Below are 21,299 nucleotides of genomic sequence, written 5' to 3'. Positions count from 1 at the left end.
GGTCATGGGTCAGTGCTTAGCTTCCACCATGCACGTAGGTCCTGGGGACTGGACCCAGGCTTTGTAGCAAGTGCCTCTACCCGCTGAGCTGTCTTGATAAGCTAGCACTGTTTCCATAGCCAGCCTGGTCACTTGTTGATTTCCAGGCTGAAAATCCTATTTAATGCTATTTTTCTAACCCCCAGAGTGTTCTATGGAAACCGGGAGTCAAACTTAGGGCTTCAAGTGTTCCAGGAAAGCATCTCTACCTCCTGAGCCACACCTCCAGCCTGAAGACAGTATGCTTTCCCATATAAAGGAGCAGCTTTCAACATAAACTTCATTTGTATTTTTTTAAATATATATATATATATATATATATATATATATATATATATATATATATATATATATATATATCTATTTTGTCACAAAGAATTTATGAAAGGCCGGACGGGTGGCCTGGTGGTTAAGAACACTTGCTGCTCTTGTAGAGGACCTGGGTTTGATTTCTGGTACCCACATAATGGCTAACACAGCTGGCACAGGATGCCTAATGAGCTACCTGTAACTACAGGTCCATAGGATCCAATGCCCTCTTGTGGCCTCCTTGGGTACTGCATGTACACGGTGCACAGACGTAACATTCAGGTGCACAGACGTAACATTCAGGCACACAGACATCCACGTAGACTTTTAAAAATTACAATTGTACCATTACAACACACTCAATTTGACACAGATGTGAAACTCCAACATCTTTTTACTTTACGAGCAAAATTTCTACTTACATCGGGGGTCAGGCTTTTAGCGATGATGGGCCCAATCATGCCGGGGATCGTGGCGAACGTGTTTGTGATGCCCAGGAGGATGCCGGCATACCTGGGGAGAATTTCAGAGGCCTGCGTTACAGGGCAGCTCCCTTCGCATACTGCTCCTCCACTCCTGGGCTGTGCTAGACAGTCGGTTTCCACGAAATGACTCACGGAACCAGGATTTTATATTTAGCAAAACCCCTGCATGTAGTTAAATCAAGGTCCAGGGTATCTACACCTGAGCAAGGAAATCAGCCTTAGGGGCAAGGTGGGTCGGTTCCACCTCGGGCAGCTAGGGCAGGGGCAGGGGAAGGCCCTTTCATGAGCTCGCCCACATTGAGTGGAGCGTGCTGTGAGGTTGAGGCCAGCCTGGTCTACAAAGTGAGTCCAGGACTGCCAAGGCTACACACACACACACACACACACACACACACACACACACAGAGAGAGAGAGAGAGAGAGAGAGAGAGAGAGAGAGAGAGAGAGAGAGAGAGAGAGAAAGGACCCCAAAGGTCTATTACACACCGCGAATGGTAACAAGGCTGCTGATAAGATTTTTTCCTTTTCAGGGAACTTTTGCATATCTTGTCCCAGGATCTACCAGAAGCTTAAAAGGGAAAACAATTGTACTGGGGCATGGTGGGTATTCTTTCCCCCAGCAACAGGGAAAAAGGAAGAGCAGGGGGACCAAGAGTTTAAGGCAAGCCTTGACCACACAGCAAGTCTGAGGTCAGGCTGGGCTGCCTAAGATCCTGTTTTAAAACAAAGAAAGGAACAAACTGTAGGTTGCGGGTAGAGCTCAGTAGTAGAGGAAGTCCTTGTCCAGCATGTTTGTATTCCTGTATTTCAATCTTCAGCATCTAAAGAAAGCCACTGCATGGTGACAAAGTGGAATTAAAAAGTTTTTTACTTTATATTTTTATTGTGTGTGTGTGAGAGAGAGAAAGAGAGAGAGGGAGAAATGGAGAGAGAGAGACAGCATTCTAGCCTGGGTTGGAGGACAACTTTTGGGACTTGGTTTTCTCTTTCTACCATGTAAGTTTTCGAGGGCCAAATTCGGGTCACTGTGCTTAACTGGCACGCTTATTTACACACAGATTTATTTATTTACTTTCCCTTTCTTTCTCCCCCCACCTCTTTGTTTGGTTTCTGAGACGGGGTTTCTCTGTGTAGCCCCGGCTGTCCTGGAACTCACTCTGCAGACCAGGCTGGCCTCGAACTCACAGAGATCCACCTGCCTCTGCCTGGGAGTAAAGGCGTGCGCCACCACCCAGCGCCACGGAAAGAGTGTAATAGCTCCCTGAACTAAAGAATTTGAAAATTATAGAAACAAGAAAACAATTAAGAAAGTAGAAGTCTACAGTTCTTTCGTACAGAGATAATCATCTAATTAGCACCTTGGTAAATGTACTCACCACTGTGGTTGTATGCTTGTATTATCAAGTATGTAATTAGACATGAGATCATACTAAATACACAATTTCACAATTCACTTGCTTCACTAATTACATATTTGCTGACACTTAAATCTTCACACAATGTCCTAGTAGACAAGTTACATGTATTTTTGTACATGTGACAGAAAGACCTTTTTTTTTTAATAAGGTGGGAAAAAGCTTCTCAAATGCAGTGGTTTATTTTAGAGGTAAATCTTAAGGAATCAGATATTCTTATCAATGTTTACATGCAAATATTTTTCTTTTTTTTAAGATTACTTATTTATTATTTATAAAGCATTCTGCCTGCATGTGTGCCTGTGCACCAGAAGAGGGCACCAGATCTCACTATAAATGGTTATGAGCCATCATGTTTTGCTGGGAATTGAACTCGGGACCTTTAGAACAGCCAGTGTTCTTAAGCTCTAAGCCATCTCTCCGGCCCCTAGACATAAATCTTAATCCCAGAACTTGGAAGGCAGAGGCAGAAGGATGTCTGTGAGTTTGAGGCGAGCCTGGTCTACATAGCAAATTCCAGGACAGCCAGGATCTTGGCTCAAAAACAAAACAAAACAAAACAAAAACAAAACACAATCCCAAAATTCAAAACCAATTCTGTCCTATTGCTCAATACGCCATATTTAAGAACTAGTGGACTAAAGAAGGCTGCCATGGCCAAGGCCTTCATGGATTTCCATCTTCTGAAGAACAAAGGCTTATTGTCTGAAGAGGCCTACTGAAAGATGCCTGCCAGCTCCTCCTTTCGTAATTTGTGTGACCCTGGACCAGCTGACAACAGACTGCTTTCTTAACTATCTTCAGATCCTCACGTAGAGGGGTGCTCCCTTATATGCCATCAGATTTTTTTTTTTTTTTTTTTTGAGACAGGGTTTCTCTGTGTAGCTTTAGCTGTCCTGGACTTGTTCTGTAGACCAGGCTGGACTCAAACTCACAGAGATGTGCCTGCCTCTGCCTCCCAGAGTGCTGGGATTACAGCTGTGCACCACTGTGCCAGTGATAATTTTTTAAAAAGATTTAGTTATTATTTATACAGTATTCTGCGTGCATGTGTACCTGCAGGGCAGCAGAGGGCCCCAGATCTCATTATAGATGGTTGTGAGCCACCATGTGGTTGCCGGGAGTTGAACTCAGGACCGCTGGAAGAACAGTCAGTGCTCTTAACCTCTGAGCCATCTCTCTAGCCCTGATAATTTTTTTTTTTTTAAGACTTTATTTTTTATGTATACACTTTGTCTGCATGTAGGAAGCACTGGGTTTGATCCTTCACACCTCATAAATCTGAGTTTGGTCTAATGGGTCCAACCACAACCACCACATTATTTACATATGAAAAAAAAAAACCCCTAACCCATCAATATACAGCTTGCTGAATTTTCCCAAAGTGTCTAGAAACCATATATCTAGTATTTCATCAAAAAAGTTTACTGCTATAAACATTTTTTACTATTATTATTACTATTATTATTTTGAACAAATGTAACTTATCTTAAAACACTATTTTTACTTATGTGTATGTGCATGCGTGAGTGTGTGTTCCACGTGTGCACAGGTGCCTGAGGGGTGACAGAATGGCTGACTCTCCTGGAACCAGTCACAGCTGGTTGTGCGCCTCCTGATGCGGGTGATGGGAACTGAATCTGGGTCTGACGTAAGAGCAGTAAGTGCTTGTAAGCGTGACGCCATCTCTTCAGCCCCAAAAGCAGACTCAGGAAAAAGTGACGGGGACTTCTGGGTGGGAGCGGTTCTAGGGATACCCTATTGTTAAATTATTATTATTTTTTAAATTTTTACTTGGAACTGTAGTTATGGATGGTTCTTTGAACTGAACCCAGGTCCTCTGCTAGACAAGTCTGCTTAAGCGCGGAGCCGTGTCTTATTATTAAATTCGGAGACAAATCAGGCTGGCCTGGAACTCTCCACTCCTGTTTCTACCTCCTGAGTGCTGGGATTACAGGTGTGATATCACCATACACCACAATTTTTTTTTTTTTTGGCAGAGTTTTAATACAGATTTAAGCACAAGCCATTAGAGAGGAGAAAGAGGCACTTGGGGGGGGGGAAGATAGTACCTACCCAAGAGTGGGCATGGACTTTGTAAGAGGATCAGCTACAACCTTTTTTGAGACAGGGTTTCTTGAGGCACAGGCTGGCCTTGAACCTCATCAAGCAGCTAAAGCTGGCCTTAAACGCTATTTTTTTATTTTAACATTGTGTATATGTGTGTGCTGGAGGCTAGTAGAGGGTACCAGAGCTCCTGGAACTGGAGCTATGGGCAATTGTGAGTCACCTGACGTGGATGTCATGAATTGAAACTCTTTTTAAGGATTTTTCTTTGTATTAAGTGTATGTGTCTGTGTGGCTGCAGAGGACGTCAGGTTCCCTGGAACTAGAATTACAGGTGCTTGTGAGCTGTCCAAGCTCAGACTGTCGGGGGGAGCAGCCAGGGCTCAGGGCTCTTCACTGCAGAGCCACCTTTCCAGCTGTCCGCCTTTCTCCCAAATTCTTCCCTCTTCTGCTTCTGCCTCCCAACTGCTGGGACTACAGATGTGTGCTACCATGCCCAGCTGCTACAGACACTTCAATACGGTTGGGCTGCCTTTTGGAATGTACACACTTTACTCTAGGCGGTTATCGTTCCTCTCCCAAGAAGCCTACAAGGATCATTCAACATCTATCTCCAGAAGGCTGTAACAGCCAGCATGGTGGGTGGTGCCCTACTGTAATCCCAGCCCTTGGGAGGAGGTGACAGGAGCTCAGAAGTGTAGACCATTCTTGGGTTCAAGGCCGGCCTGGGTTACAGACGACCCTGTGTTCAAAAATAAAACTAAACAACTAAATAAAAGAGATGAAGTGCTACTGTCTGGCCAGCCTTGCGTCTAAGAATGGCACACCCATACCGTCACAGCCACACTGCTCTCCCTCCAGGGGCTCACATCTGCCGCAAGCATTCCTCTCACGCCTACTGTTACTGCCACCTGAAAGCCACACTCCTTGTACCCTACCACTGCTTTTGCCCCTCTTCCAGGAAGCCGTCTCTGCAGCTCGCAGGGAGCCACTGTCACAGAATCCGTATTGTCCTCCAGGTGAGCAAAATAGGAAACTGTCCTGTAACGCAAGCTTGCTGGCTCTGAGTGAGCAACCTCGCTGCAAACTGGGGCTTCACTTTCCTCGGTTCTGTCCACCGCCTCAGGCAACACAGGTGTTGACTAAGGCAAGGTGGCATGCAAGCCACAGCTGTCTCAGCCAGCGCATGGACCACCAGGCCCTGTCCACACTGACCATGGGAGCCTAGTTCCACGAAGGGCAGGGGTCTCTCCCGTACACTGGATCCAAAGTTGCCAGTTTCTGATTAGGGATTTTTGTCCTTGTGGAATCAAGTGTGACATTTTGGATTACACCCCAGGGCTGCTGATTCACTACAGACTGCTGTATGTACCGGTTCATTCTATAAACTACTCTCTCTACTGAAGTGACGTGTTCGACCGAGTTTAGGACAGTCCTGAACTCTGGTTTTCACCGATTACATGGCTGATGCATCAGTCTAATCCTCTGTCCCCTGCAGCCCAAGCACATAGTAGGATCTAGAGCCTTGGATTTTAGAGTGCTCCCTGAAATAAGCTTGACACTTAGCTAAGAAGATGTAAAGGTGGAGGGTTTCAGCTAACTGAAGCTCCCCGAAATGGCGTGGTAAGCATATTTTCATGAAGTTTACCTGTATGCCTGCAAAGTCCCGCTGGAGTTTTAGTGCTTTACAGAGGACACCAACATGACTGAAAATGTGTGGCCCAAATGATGTTTTGTTATTCCATACAGTCCTACTGTGGGACACCACAACCTCCACCAGGACCCTGGTCATCCAGGCTATCAGCTTCTGACCTGAAATTGCCTTTTTATTTTAAATGGAAAGACTCCTAAATAATAATAATAATAATAATAATAATAATAATAATAATAATAATAATAAACAACTTTGCTGTGCCTAACTCAGCTATCCACAAACATCCATATTTTTATAGTTTAACTCCATATATAAATCATACAAGAACCAAGCCAAGATCTTTTTGGCTCACTCCCCTCAGGGAGCACGTCTTAAATTAACCAAGCTTGGCAGGACTTCTCTCTCTCTCTTTTTAAACCATTAGCACCTTGGCAGGAGGAGGAGCCAGCTGCGGCACTGCCAGATGAATGCTGTGAAGTGCTTAACGTTGGCACCGACTGCCCATTCAAGCATTTATACTATCCTCGGCCAGGAAGTGTCCCAGAGGGCTGATGGCGGCCGATGAGAAAGCACGCTGCGCACACTGAGACAGAACGCTCTGGTCCTGGAGTGCAAGATGCCTGTGGACGTAGCAACTGAAAACCTATCCAGGTCCAGGGCGACACAACTAACCATGGGGAAACTGTGGTCTCACCATACCTGCAATCCCAGCAGGCAGGATGTTGAGGGAGGGGACTGGTACAAGTTTGAGGCTAGCCTGTTTCAAAATCAAGCACTCTCAAGCACACACACACACACACCCTTTTTTTTTTTGAGACAGTGTTTCTCTGGGTAGCCTTGGCTGTCCTGGACCCACTCTGTAGAGCAGCCTGGCCTCGAACTCACAGAGATCTGCCTGCCTGTGCCTCTCTGAGTGCTGGGATGACAGGCGTGTGTGACCATGCAGCTAGGTTTCCTTTATCTTAAAACAAAAACAAATCAAAAATATTTCCTTCGTCAATATGTGTCCCAGAGGACTGGAGAGACGGCTCAGAGGTTAAGGGCACTGGCTGCTCTTCCAAAGGTCCTGAGTTCAGTTCCCAGCAACCACATGGCAGCTCACAACCATCTATAATGAGATCTGGTGCCCCTTTCTGGCATGTAGGTGTACATGCAGGCAGAACACTGTCTACATTACAAATAAATAAACTGGATCAGCGCCTCAGACTTCACTGTGTGAGAGACTCACCTAAGGATCTCAAAGTGGAGCTTCCTGTTAGGTCTGTGGTGGAGCCCTAGAGTCTGCCTCTCTCATCAGCGCTCGGCTGATGCCCTGCTCTGTAGAGCACACTGATGGGGTCGCTCAAAATCCTTCCAACTTAGAACGCCATGAGCCTCTATGTTGCATAATTGGAAACATGTTTCAGCTGCAATGTTTTCTAGATTTTTTGTTTGTTTATTGAGCAACACTAACCACTGTATTTCCCTTCTTTATTGTTTGCACTGCCAGAAGCTTGAACCCAGGGTTTTGCATATACCAAATAAGTCCTCTACCATGAGCCATGGCCCCAGACCCTCAATTTTAAAATTACTGTCTATCTCCTTTGGGTAATCAGGCTTGGTTCCTATTCTGTAAATGTTAAAGTTCTCTCCGTCTTTAAATGGTTCTAGAACACCCACCTGCCTCCTTAGACTGTTTTCAGGACAAACAGGATAATGCCCGCACAAGTCGCTAGTAAGCTATCAAGTACTAGACAACAAATACTAGATAAGCAGTGTGGTAACTGACAACTGGAAAAACCAATAGTTCCACTCTTGGTCACTGTTACGGCTGTTCTTTGAAACAGGGTTTCTCTCAGGTGGCCTCGGCCATCTTGAACTCAGTAGGTATGTAGCTGGGGATGCCCCAGTCGCTACGAGGGTCTTTGTTAATAAAATAGGGATCTCTCTGTCTCCTTTCCAAAGGAACAGCGTCTAGTGCCTCGATTCTTTCAACCTGAAGTGTTCCCCAACCCCAGGCAGGGTTTCCCTGTGTAGCGCTGGCTGTCCTGGAACTCACTCTGTAGACAAGGCTGTCCTGGAACTCTGTAGACCAGGCTGGCCTCACACAGAGGTCTGTCAGCTGCTGCCCCCTGAGTGCTGGGACTAGAGGTGTGAACCAGCAACGCCTGGCGAAATGTTCTTTATTATTCCCCTTCGTCTGCATCTTTCAAATCATCACTGAATTCTGGGCAATCAGTGTCCTTTCATTATTGAATTCCTTTAGTTCGCACCTCATCGATATGTATATTCACCAAACAGTACCTAGCTTGAAAAGTCCACTGAATTCTTCCCTTTATATTTTACAGTTATTTATCTATGTATTTATTTTTTGAGACAGGGTCTCTCTGTGTGGGCTTGGCTGTCCTGGACTAGCTTTGTAGACCAGGCTGGCCTCGGACTCACGAAGATCCAAGTGCTGGGATTACAGGCACGCGCTGCCACGTCCGGCCCCTTTCACAGTTACTTTAAAGTTGCTGCTACAGTGTAAATTCTTCCAACAGCAGCTATTTACTTTTGTGACTGAAAACGAGGGGCAAGTGTTGGAGTTAGAGGTGCCAGCCACCGCACTGGGTTGGTGTCGTGTGATCTGTGTCTGCCGGGAACAGTCATCTGCGGAGCTCTAAGGCTCTCGAGTTGGAAGGAGCTCTGCCAGCTGGGCTCTCCAAGATTAAACCTCAATCTTGTTTGACTTTCATGTTTTTTTTTTTTTTTTTTTTAAATGAGAACAGATTAGAATAATTTCAAAGGTCTGCTCAGGTTTTCTTTTCAAAAAACTGAAACAGTGGTAATGGTGCATACCTTTAATCCCAGCACTCAGGAGGAGAGGCAGGAAGATCTGTGAGTTCGAGGCCAGCCTGGTCTACAGAGGGAGTTCCAGGACAGCCAGGGGTACACAGAGAAACCCTGTCTCAAAAAATAAACAACAACAAGAGTTTTTAGCAGAGTCTCAGTATGTAGCCCAGGATGGCTCTGAACTTTCTGTGATCCTGCCTCAGCTAGGATTATAGGAGTGTGCCCCCAGGCCTGGTAAGGTCTGCTCAGGGTCTCTCTGAGAGGTACGGACAAGGATTTATCTCAGTGTGTTCACTGAGTAGAGAGCATTCACAGGAGTCAGAGGGCTCTGAGGTCTGGGTAGGTACAATTTGAGGTCTTTCAAAGGTTAAAAGAACCCACCTTTCAATTCCCCTCAAATAAACAGATATCCATTGCTTTTTATAAGTGAAGTACCCCAAATCTTCTGGGGTGAAATACTCAGTCTAGCCCCTTCCTTTATCTTCTCAGCTGGAAAAAAAAATTTAGAAGTATGTGGCTCAAAGAATGTTTCCAGAGAGGTAGATGTGGAAACAGTTTTGGCCTTACAGTAAGATTTTGGTTCCGATTAGAGATTAGCTGTGTGGCCTTAAGTCAGCTACTTATTTCCCTGAGCGTCTATAAAGGAAGTCAAGAGCACCAGCTACCTCACTGGCCTGAGTATAGGACAAACAAGAAAATGTTTGTGCAAGAGATTAGTAAGCAACCCAAGTTCTAGACCCTTGTGTTTACATGCAGGTGATGTGCTACCAACTGGGCAGGTCAACGGCTCTACTCTTTTGTAATTTTTTTGTTTTTTTTTTTGTTTGTTTTTTGAGACACGGTTTCATATGGGTGAGGCTGGCCTTGAACTGCAGCCAAGGCTGAGCCTCAAGTTTTGCTCCTTCTACCTCTACTTCCTCATTTATTATGTATATATATATATATATATATATGCACACACACACATATATAAAATATATATATATTTTATATATATATAATTTTACCCTCCTAAGCCTCCAAGCCATCTTGCTGGCCCCATTTTTATTTATTTGTTTGTTGATCTATTCATTTATTTATTGAGGCATGGTCTCTTGTGTCCCCGACTGGCCCTGATTCTCCTGTATTCGTCTTCCAAATTCTGGGATGACAGGTGTGTGCTGCATTGCTCAGTTTATGAGGTGATGGCGACGGAATCCTTAGCTTTGTGAATGCTAGGCAAGCATTCTAACGACTGAGCTAAATGCGCAGCTTTGTCTTTGACAAAAAGGGCTTTGTCCTTCGTCTGTTCAATTAATGCCTTCTATGTGTGAAGCACCACGGTAAATCCCGAGGATGGGGCCTCACAGAGGGCCTATTCTAGCCGGAACAGACCCCAGTTACACGGTCACTGCCACATGCAGGAGAACACGGTAAGTGTGGCTGCTGGATGTGAGAACTTTTGCTGCTGTGTAAACTGAAATCTAGCCAAAAGAGAAAGTGGTTCCTCCAGCAGTCAGATTCACAGAAAGCAGAAATGAGAACGGTGGCTGCCAGGGTGGGAGAGGAGGGGAAATTCGTGCCATTAGTGTTTGTTTAAGGACGCGGAGTTTCAACTGGGGAAGATGTAAAAGTTGAGCGGTTGTAGTTAGGTTGGCTACACAACAGTAGGGCATCCTTCAGGCCACAGAACTTAAGAACGGCTAAAGTGGAGAATTTTATGTTATCTATGTTTTACTGAGACTGGAAGAGAAAAATGAAAGCCATTCCCAGTAAGCCTCTGTAGGTGTACTCACGAAGGGGCGATATCCAGGTGGTTGATGCTAAATCCGGAGGAGGCAAAGCCTCCCAGCGTCGTGGAGATGGTTAGGAATGCAACAGCCAACGAATAGTTACAGCCTATAAATCCAGCAGCGACCAGGAAAACTGCGGGGCCAACCATCCCTGGAATTAAGAGAAAAAGAAGCGCCATTATTGTATTTGCTCAGTTTAAAACTGTATAAACCTGAACTGGCTAGTGCTGCCACCTACTGGCAGACACACTGAACTGCCTGGAAGAGTCTTCATCACTAGACAGCCTGGAAAGATGGGACAGCCTCATGAAATAAGAAAAGGAAACCCTTCCCCTGCCATGCTTTTCAATCTGTGTGTGAGAAGGACTCAGTCGACATCTACTGAGCTGACCGTCAAGGAGGGAAAGACTGTGAAACAGGGCTGAAGGGAGAAGCAACAGCTGATACAATATGTGATGGCAGCTCACATAAGCAAAGTAGGTAAATCATACAATAAACTCCACTAGGCTGGAGAGATGGCTCAGTGGCTGAGAGTGCTCGCTGCTCTTCCAGGTGACATGAGTTTGGTTCCTAGCACTCATGTTCGGTGGCTCACAACCATCTGTAATTTCAGCGGCTTTTGCAGTGGCACAAATCCATGCGTGCATGTACACACACACACACACTCAGAAAAATAACCAAGTTTTTTTGGATGCAGTTAGAAATCTGCTCCATCTTGGTTCTGAGAGTTGATATGCATATTATCACACAGAGGTGGTCTACAGAAGAAAAAATCAGATTGCACCCAAAGGCAATTATTTCATTTACAGATGCATAAACTCAGGGAAGTATATGAACAGGATGGCAACTCCCATGAAGTGCTCAGCACCTGTGTTTAGAATTTACCTAGAATGGGTCCTTTCACCATATAGGTTTTTTTAAAAAAGATTTATTTACTCAGGCGGTGGTGGCCCACCAGTACTCGGGAGGCAGAGGCAGGTGGATCTTTGTGAGTTCCAGGACAGCCAGGGCTATACAAAGAAACCCTGTCTCACGCCCTCCTCCCCAAATTTTATTTAACATGTATGGTTGTTTTACTTGCATGGATGTCTGTGCACCTTTTGTATGTCTCGTGCCTGTGGGACTAGAAGAGAGGACTGGATTTCCTGAACTGGAGTTACAGAGCTGCTGTGTGGGTGCTGGGAACTGAACCAGTTCTCTTAATGGCTGAGCCATCTCTCTAGTCCCCAAATTTACGCTTTCTTATTTAGACAGGATCTTACTATGTAGTTCTGGTCTGTAACTTACTATGCAGACCGGGCTGGCTTCAAACTCACAGAGATCCGTCTGCCTGCCTCTGCCTCCAAGAACTGGAATTAAGGGACTATATCACCAAGCACAGACAAAGTTTACTTAAAACAGGCTCTTCTTATGCATGCTGTGAGTACTTTCCAGTACCCGCAGAGGCCAGAAGAGGGTGCTGGATGCCCTGCAGGTGGAGTTACAGGCAGCTGTGGGTGTGGGAACCAAAGCTGGGTTCCATATGTGAATACGGTAAAGGATTACTTTTTGCTGCCTTTTCTTACTGTAACACGAACAGACTTGCATTCTTGCTTTCTGCTCCAGTTCTTGGCGCCGGGCCCTCATGCCTCTGGAATTTCTGGAGTATTAAGATTGTCATTTGTGTGCTAATAACATGACTGGTGACATTGGGACCAGTGGCCCTAGACAGTATGATTTTTCCCTGTATTTTTAGATAGCATCTCAGGGAGCCCAACCTGGCCTCCAGCCAGGTACGGATCAGAGGAAGAGCTCGTACCTCACATACGCCTGGCTCTACTGGCCAAGCCCTGGGATCACAGGGATGCACCACCAGGCCTGGCACTCCAGGTCTTTTTCTTTTGGTGATGGAGTCTCATTATGTTACCCAGTCCAGCTTTAAACTCTTGGTCTGAAATGATCCTTTGGCCTCAGCTTCCCCAACAGGTGGGACTACAAGTCTGTGCTACAGTGACTGGCTACCAAAAAGGCAAAGGGACCAGTCTCCGAGGAGGAGTGAAGGGTGGGCCTGAAGGTTTAATTGATCATAGGGCCAATGAATTACTCAATCATGTATCACGAAGCTGCTCCAGAATCTCCAAAGGCTAAGGTGTGGGTGTGGTACTGTAGCACCTCCCTCTTTTTTTTTTTTTTGCTTCTTTATATTAGTTCTTCTAACAATATCTTCCCTGACTCAGCTCAGCTTCTCCTGGTTCAACAATCACCAACTGTTTTTTTTTTTTAATTAAAAAATGTATTTATGTATTATTTATACAGCATTCTGCCTGCATATGTGCCGGCAGCCAGAAGAGGGCACCAGATCTCACTATAGATGGTTATGAGCCACCATGTGGTTGCTGGGAATTGAAATCAGAACCTTTGGAAGAACAGCCAGTGCTCTTAGCCTCTGGGCCATCGCTCCAGTCCATAAGAAATTAAAAAAAAAATCCCAAACATTTATTTACTTTATGTATATTTGTGCTCTATCTGCATGTACACCTGCAGGCCAGAAGAGGACATTGGGCCCCAGTATAGATGGTTGTGAGCCACCATGTGGTTGCTGGGAATTGAACTCAGGACCTCTGGAAGAGCAGACAGTGCTCTTAACCTCTGAGTTATCTCCCCAACCTGCCCAATTCGCTTTCAGCTGTCTCTTATTTTCACTCTGCTCAATCTCTTTTCTCCAGCTCTACTCAGTCTTTCCTCCTGCACCAACTGTCTTCTCTGACTCTACCCTCTGACCCTGCTTTAATCCTATTCCAATCCCACTCCAATCCTAGTCAATATTTCTCAGCCTCTGCTGGCTTTTTTTTTTTTAATATATATATCCTCTCCTGTTCCCAGGAGTCCAAGAGGCAACTGACACTGAAGGTCATAGGGTCAACTGGGGATCCTTTAAAGGGCCAGACACACAAAATAAATACATCCCACTGCGGTGGAGTGGTCCAGGTCTGTAATCCTAGCTCTTGGCAGTTGGGTGTGAACTGAAGCCAGACCTAGGCAGTACAGCATGAAGCATCAGTCTTAGAAACAAGCAACTAGGGGGCTGGAGAGTTGGCTCAGTGGTTAAGAGCACTGGCTGCTCTTCCATAATGGATCTGGGTTCAAATCCCAGCACCCACAGGGCAGCTGACAACTGTCTGTAATTCCAGTTACAGGGGATTTGACACCCTCACACAGACATATGTCGAGGCAGAACACCAATGTAAATAAAATAAAATTATTAAAAAAAAAAAAAAAAAAGAAACAAGCAACTAAGCCACTGACTAACCAGTAACTCTGCCTGTCACTCCAGGACTCAGGATAGCATGACTTCGAGGAGTTTCAGACCAGCCTGGCCACATGGTCGGATTTTGTAACAACAAACAAACAAACAAACAAGCCGAAGGGCATGGATGAGGTTTAGGTGAGCTCCTGGGCTGGCAGAACCCCGTGTGGAGGTCCCGTGGGTGGCACACGTATGAAGAGAGGTGGCTCCACAGTCCTTCCTGTAGACCTCGCCCTGAGGATTTTTCTGTAGGCCCCTTGTAACATCCTTTACGATAAGTGAGTAGATGGAAATAAAGTTTGTCCCCCGAGTTCTGTGCGTCAGTCTAGCAAATTAACTGAGCCCAGGGACAGGCTGGGAAACCCTAATTTAGAGTTAAAAGTATAGGTCACAGCCAGGCTCTTGTGACTAGCCTCTGAGCTGGAAGGGGTAGTCTTGTGAGGTCTAGCCATTTCACCCAGCTTGTGTGCTGAAACATTGGTTATGTCGGGGGAAATCTCACATTTTGGCAAAAGGGTTTGTTATGTCATGGGTATGACTGGGAAAGAAAACCAAAACTTGATTCATCTTACTTACCTATGATGGTAAAAATTCTCCGAACACTTAGAGTTGAAAAATTCCACTTGCCCCTTAAGTAATCAGCAGCTTGGCCACAGAGAATCATGCATAGCCAACAGCCAAAATAAGGCAATGCAGATAAAAACCCATTCTGGAAGACGGAAGGAGATGCGGGATTAATTAAGGTAGAACACAGGAGCCTCCGCCAACCTGACTATTTGAAAGCAGCAGTTGTGTGGTGGAGCAATGCGTTGGTAATGTTCGTATGTCACGGAAAGAGCGTTTGGCATTTGCAGGGATCGAGGGACTAAGTTGACTCATCTCTGCAACAGGCGGTTTCAGGGAAACAGCACGGTCTGCCCAGGTCGTGATGGACTTGGAGAGTCTCCCTAGCAGCCTGCACTGCTTCCTCAGAACAAGTTGGCCTTATTTCCTGCCTCCACCTTGTACCGACCCCCAGATCCAGAACAGTTTTTGTCTCCAAAATGTTATTTAAAATTATTAATTTTTTGCTCTTTTGAGACAGGGTTTTTTTCTGTGTAGCCTTGGCTATCCTGGACTCACTAGTCTGGCCTTGAACTTACAGAGATCCGCCTGCCTCTGTCTCCCGAGTGCTGGGATTACAGGCATGTGCCACCCCTGCCAGTTGCTTTAAAGTTTCATAAACAATTTGACATACAAGCTTCTCAGAATAAGCTGTACTGTGAGCAAAGGACATTTCATGAGTCTCATGTACATGCTGATCTTAAAGGAAAATGTCAGTTTGAACTGGGGTTCTATGCAGATTTATTTTTCAAACCCTATTCACATTCAATGAGATAGGGTCTTAGGGTCTCAGTTACACACACACACCACACTCATTTGGAGGAGGTGGTGGATATGGTGACACATGCCTTTATTCCTAGCACTTGGGAGGCAGAGGCAGGTGGACCTCTGTGAGTTTGAGGCCAGTCTGGTCTACAGAGCAAGTTCCAGGTCAGCCAGAGCTACAAAGAGAAACCCTGTCTCAAACAAACAACAGAAAAAAACAAGCAAAAAAAAAAATTTAGTATATCAGAATACAAAAGACAGGTATCTTAGGGTTACTATTGCTGTGACAAAGCAATAGGAAAAAAGGAGGAAAGGGTTTGCTTGGTTACATATCATGAATCACAGTCCACGAGGGAAGCCGAGGCAGGAACTCAAACTGGGTGGGAATCTGCAAACAGGAGCTTCTTCAGAGGCCCTGGAGGAGTGCTACCTACAGCTTGCTCTCCCTGGCTTGCTCAGTTGGCTTTCTTATAGAACCCAGGACCACCATCCCCAGGATGGCCTCACCCACAATGGGCACTCCCCCCATCAATCACTATCTGTCTATATAGAAAATGTCTACAAGAAAATGAATCCCAGGCTTGCCTAGAGCCTGATATCACGGAGGCATTTTCCCAATGGAGGTTCTTTGCCTCTCAAATGACTTAGCTTGTGTCAAGTGCACATAAAAACTAGCCAGCACAGAAGGAAGTGCCTGAATCTGACACAGGTGATAAGGCGTGTGTTTGGTTCTGAAAAAACATTCTCTCTCGGATGATCGTTTTCTCTTACCTCTTGAACGTTGAACCTTAGGATTTCTTTCATATAAGTAGGCAATAAGGTCAATAAGGTGTAAAAGGTCCAGTTGTAGGAAAAATGTGCTACTACAATCGCCCAAAGTGGTAGTGACTTCAAGATGGACACCCAGGGCACCACCTTCTGGGAAGAAAGCTGAAGGAAACAGGCCGAGTTAGGAGAAGCCATAGCTCCGTCAACACTTAACTTCACACCTCATTAGCTGAAGCTCAGCCTAGAGTGCAGAACGACAACCTCAATGGTACATTCTAGATCTGAAAATCAACTCTGCGAAGTGCTAAGTAGCAAGAGAATAAATTTTAGTTGTTTCATTAAAAATATTGACCAGAGAATCTATGACTGAGGTTATAGGAAAACATGGGTAAAATAGAGTTATAAATGTTAATGAAAGCTGTTAAGTGTCAGTGCCGATTTAAACATTAATGCTTGTGTAAAACAGAGGACAGCGTCATTTTCACAGCTGGAGGCTGACCTGCGGGAAAAGGAGAGCCTGGAAGGTCTTACTAGAATCTGTGTTTCATTATCCAGTCTTGGTTACATTGAAATGATTTATAAGACCTGCAAGTTGGCTGTGGGGCTGCACACCTGCCGCCTCGCCAGTCACGAGGTTTCGGCTGGCGGGTGACTTAGGGTGGCGGGTGACTTAGGCTCAGGGTTTGAGGCTAGTTGGACAATACTGCCATCTTAGGGATGGAAACAGAACAAAGAGCGAAAGCCAGGCGAGGGCTTTGTATGCAGCGGTGTGCAGATGTGCACTGGGTCAGAGAAAGCCATATGAGGAGGAAGGAGAAAAGGGTAAGCAGTTGAGAGTGCGTGCTCCTGCAGAGGACCTGAGTTTGGTCCCCAGCATCCACAATGGGGAGCTTACACCTTCCTATAACACCTGAGGACCTGACACCTCTGGCCTCCGAGGGCATTCTCATGCACATGCTGACACCCAGACAAATGCACTTAATTTAAAAATATAAACATAAATCAGTTTAAAGAGACAGGAGAATTTCTCTTTATATTCATTTTTATTCTAAGACGCTAAGCTACTAATATTTAATAAACGTGTTGGCCCCTGAGAATGCTGGCTAGTCACACATGACAGAATCCCCCAATTCAAGGGCGTTAATAATGGCACCTTCTTTATCTGTTTGTCCTCAGTTTGGATCTGCCTACGCAGATGGACTCCTGGGTGTTTAGGTTCTACCACTGAGCAATGCCCTTAGTTCCCAGAACAACCTTGAGAAGAAATCAGCTTCAGTTTAGAAAGAATTGCACGTTCTCAGCCAGTACTTTAGATATTTATTTCACTTGCTCACCCTAATTTGCCCTAAGACATGCACAACAGAAAGATGTATTTTAAAAAATTGTTTTGTCAAGTTTTAACATGCACCAAAGTCCATACCTGATTTTTTAAGGATGAAACAATGTACTCTTTTTCACAAGGGGAGATCGTCTTGTGAGTTTCTGGCGCATCACTAACTATCCACATCCACAAAATAAACCAAACTATTCCAACGACACCTTAAAATAGAAAGACAACAGTTAAATAAAAATTGAATGTGTCACAGCATTTTGTACACATCTTGAAAAGATTCCATATCTATAAATGTGATGTCAAATCAGAGTTGATTTCAAGCTTCAGCTATTCAGTGGAATAGTAACTATTACTCTCTATGCACTCGGGGAAATGATTTGGGGCAGGGTTTTGCTATGTAGTCCTGGCTGGTGAGGTATTCCCTATGAAGCTCAGGCTAAACTTAAGGCAATTCTCTTGCCTCAGCTGCTGGCATGAAAGGTATGTGTTACCACACACAGCCTCAAAAACACGCTCATGAAATCAAAGACTCAGACAATCAGGGGGCACAGACAGACCTCATCAGGGTCTAGGGTCTACAGACAGACTTTTGTTTTGTTTGAATCTTTCTGCCTTAGTCTCCCAAGCATCACTATGGCCATTCTTGGCTCAGAACATTTTTTTTTATTCTTATTTCATTATGCTAATATAATTAATTCCAGAACATTTTCATTGTAAAAAAAAAAAAAACAAAAACCTGTGATAATTAATAGTTAGTCCCAATCCCTGTCTCTTCCTATGCCCTGACATCCAAATATTAAATTTACATTTTGTCTTTACGAATTGTGCATTCTGGACAAGAAAAATCCCTTAAGAATAAATTTCCGACTGGGCAGTGTTGGCACACACTTTAATCTCAGCACTAAGGAAGCAGAGGCAGGTGGATCTCTGTGAATTTGAGTCCAACCTGGTCTACAGAGTGAGTTTCAGGGTAGCCAGGACTACACAGAGAAACCCCGTCTCAAAACAAAGTGAAACAACAAAAAAGGAATAAATTTCTACAACATATATCCATATATACTACCACATGTCTGTTTCATTCATTTTGAAAGTCTATTTCCTATAAAAAAAATGACTGTGTAAAAATATAATTTATTAAGAATATGTTTGATCCTGTCAATCAATTTGAGAAATGAAATGCCTTCACTCTAAAGGAATAAGATTAAATCCCTCAGGTGAGAACTGCTCTATTTTGCTTGAACAAAGGTATTTTCAAAAACACGCATTTTCATAACCCCCAGACAGTAACCTTTCACAGTATGACACTAAAGTCCTGGAATTAACAAGTTTCTACAGAAGCACATTCTAAAGCTAACAGGTCAAACTGGGCTAGATCCTGTCAGCTGTAAAAACCTGGGAAACAGGTTTTCAGTGTTTTAGAACACTGTGTTTGGGCAATGATTCCTTCAGTGAGTTAAAGAAGTGCTTTCTTTTTTTTTTACGTCTTGAGACAGGATTTCTCTATGTAGTCTTTCCTGGCTGTCCTAGAACTTGCTCTATAGACCTCAAACCCACAGAGATCCACCTGCCGTTGCTGGGCCTAAAGGTGTGCATCACCACCGGCCCAGCCTAGAGCAGCATTTAAGATCTTTCTGCTGAGAAATTTTTACACAACTCTGTCTATATAGGTACATAAAATGATACTATAAATCAAATATTTACTGGTAACAAATAAAAGAAGCTTATTTTAAGTTCTTTGTTATTCATTTCATTTTACCACTTATCTGAAGGATAAAAGACAATTTGCATACTGAGACAGATGTGTTTCATGTAAAGCATTAAAACTGGACGAATACTTCCACCTGCAGTGTGCAGAGCATCCTCCAGGCTTCTCAGAGCTGGCTTGGATCTTGTGATGGTCAGCTCTGAGAACACCACTTCGTATGCATGGCTAATACAAGATGGCAGAGGCATGTATAGGGCCATTTCAAAGAGTCTCTTCTAAGCCTAAGCCCAAACTCATTGAACAGCTCTTTCTTATGAATCCCAACTCAGTAACTGAAACAATAATTTTGTTTGTTTGTTTCTTATTTTGAGACTGGGTTTCTCTGTGTAGCCTTGGCTGTCCTGGAACTCACTCTGTAGACCAGACTGGCCTTGAACTCACAGAGATCTGCCTGCCTGTGCCTCCTAAGTGCTGTGATTAAAGGAATACGCCATTACCACCTGGCTCAAAACAGTGGTTTTTAAAATCACACCCTCCAATCCAACCCAAAGATACACTGATTTGATACTTACATGCTGAAGAATTATAGTAGGAGAATACCGTTTTTTACTATCGTAAACTATTATGTTTCTAGAACAGCAGACAGCTTTGCACGTACCCTGAAAACACTATGGTTCATAACGTGCAAGGTGCTTGAATCTGAGCTGAGGTGTCCCGGCTGCCTTCATCAGTATTGTGTGGTTCGACAGCACGTGTGTCCAAAGTGCCATGTTCCCTCAGAACCTAAGCTAACGTGAAGTCACATGACACAACCTGGGCCAGTGTGGCCAGAAGGACCTCAGATTTCTTACATGCTTGACTATGCATTAATGTTTGGTCACTGTGTGTTCAGAAACCTTTTACTAAGTTTTCACGACTCCAGCCTGCCTCCATGTTCATTATGAAAGTCTTTAAGTTAGGAAGCTGGGAGACAGAATCACATTTAAGTGTAATCAACCACTGTTACATTTTTTTAATTTTAATTTATGTTATAGTTTGGTTAAAAAGTTACACTTACCAAAGAGATAGAAGACATACGGCCATTCCATATAGTAGCAAATCATTCCAGAAAGAGGGAGCGAGATCACTGTCCCGAGCTGTGCTCCTAAGATCAACACGGGAGACTCTATAAGCCTTGGGGAAAGGTGAGCAAACACAGCATCTACTGTTGAGGGAGGATGGAGCAGTGGGTACAGCATGGAAAGAACTACGAAATTAGGAGCGGCTGCGTGTGGACAAAAATCCTATGGGATTGCAAGCTAGGAAAGGTAGGTAACTACAGTTATAGTAGTTACAGCGGTGCAGACGCTAGTGACTAAGGGATGCCCATCAGTATGAGAGCCACGAGGAGTGGTACGTGCTGTGATCCCAGCACTAAGAGGCTGAGGGACAAGGCCAGCGGGTAGGGGTGTGCTTGTTGAAATAAGAATGAGGCTTTTCATAATCTTATATATTATAAACAATTGTTTTAGAAACAAAATAATACATTTCTACCACGGAAGACATTTTAGTTACATGCAATGGGAGTGAAATGATAGTCTGTATTTTTATTATTATTTTTCCTCTTTTTTTAGTTGGGACAGGATTGTACCCTGAAGCCTGGGCTGGTCTTGAACTCACTATGTAGCTCAGGCTTGTCTCAGATTTACAGAAATAAAATGCTCTTGCCTCGGCTATCCAGGTAGTGGGATTACAGGTGTGAACTACTTTGCTTGGCTAGAGGATATTTATTTACTTTTTAGGACAGGGTCTTACATAGCCCTGATCTCCATATGAAGCTACAGACGACCTTGAACTCCTAATCTTCCTGCCTCCACTTCTGAAGTCCTGGAATTATAGACACAAGCTTTCTGAGCCCATGTTTTAGTCATAGGTAGGAGAAAGATATAAGCCAATGACAGTTACATATTAGGACCACAGAGCAAAGTGGAGCTCAGACATAAGAATTATTTCTGACTTCCCAAAGCGAGGGAAAGATGTCTGGAGCAGCAACCAGACTTTGAAAAGATGGTTAAGTTTCAGTTCCAGAGCAGTAACAAGAGAAAGACAATGAGGAAGCGGGTTGGGGGGTTGAGGTGGGACATATCAGTAGTCCCAGTACTCAGGAGGCAGAGGCACCCTTGTCTCAAAAACCCACACAAGAGCAGGAAGCGGAGGCAGGAGAAACCAAGGAAAGCAGGAAAGCAGACAACGGGTCTGGGAGCTTCACGTGGATAAAAGAAAGGGACAGAGTTAAAGCCTCAAC

At 44.4% G+C, this 21,299-nt stretch overlaps 1 protein-coding gene across 1 annotated transcript in view; it reads right to left on the bottom strand.

Moving 5' to 3' along the window:
• The window catches only part of Slc17a5 (solute carrier family 17 member 5), a 39,732-nt gene that overhangs the window by 3,389 nt on the left and 15,044 nt on the right, over positions 1-21,299 (bottom strand). The window contains exons 5-10 of the mRNA XM_021656487.2: positions 20,073-20,159; positions 17,398-17,516; positions 15,981-16,139; positions 14,418-14,550; positions 10,559-10,706; positions 771-861 (exon numbers count right to left, since the gene is read on the bottom strand). Coding sequence (XP_021512162.1) covers positions 771-861; positions 10,559-10,706; positions 14,418-14,550; positions 15,981-16,139; positions 17,398-17,516; positions 20,073-20,159 — 737 coding nt within the window. The remainder of the gene's footprint in view (positions 1-770; positions 862-10,558; positions 10,707-14,417; positions 14,551-15,980; positions 16,140-17,397; positions 17,517-20,072; positions 20,160-21,299) is intronic.

The sequence above is a fragment of the Meriones unguiculatus genome, chromosome 6 (assembly GCF_030254825.1).
Source record: "Meriones unguiculatus strain TT.TT164.6M chromosome 6, Bangor_MerUng_6.1, whole genome shotgun sequence".
Classification (NCBI taxonomy): Eukaryota; Metazoa; Chordata; class Mammalia; order Rodentia; family Muridae; genus Meriones; species Meriones unguiculatus.
The sequence above is the reverse complement of the archived record's forward strand: the minus strand, read 5'-3'. Positions and strand labels throughout refer to the sequence as shown.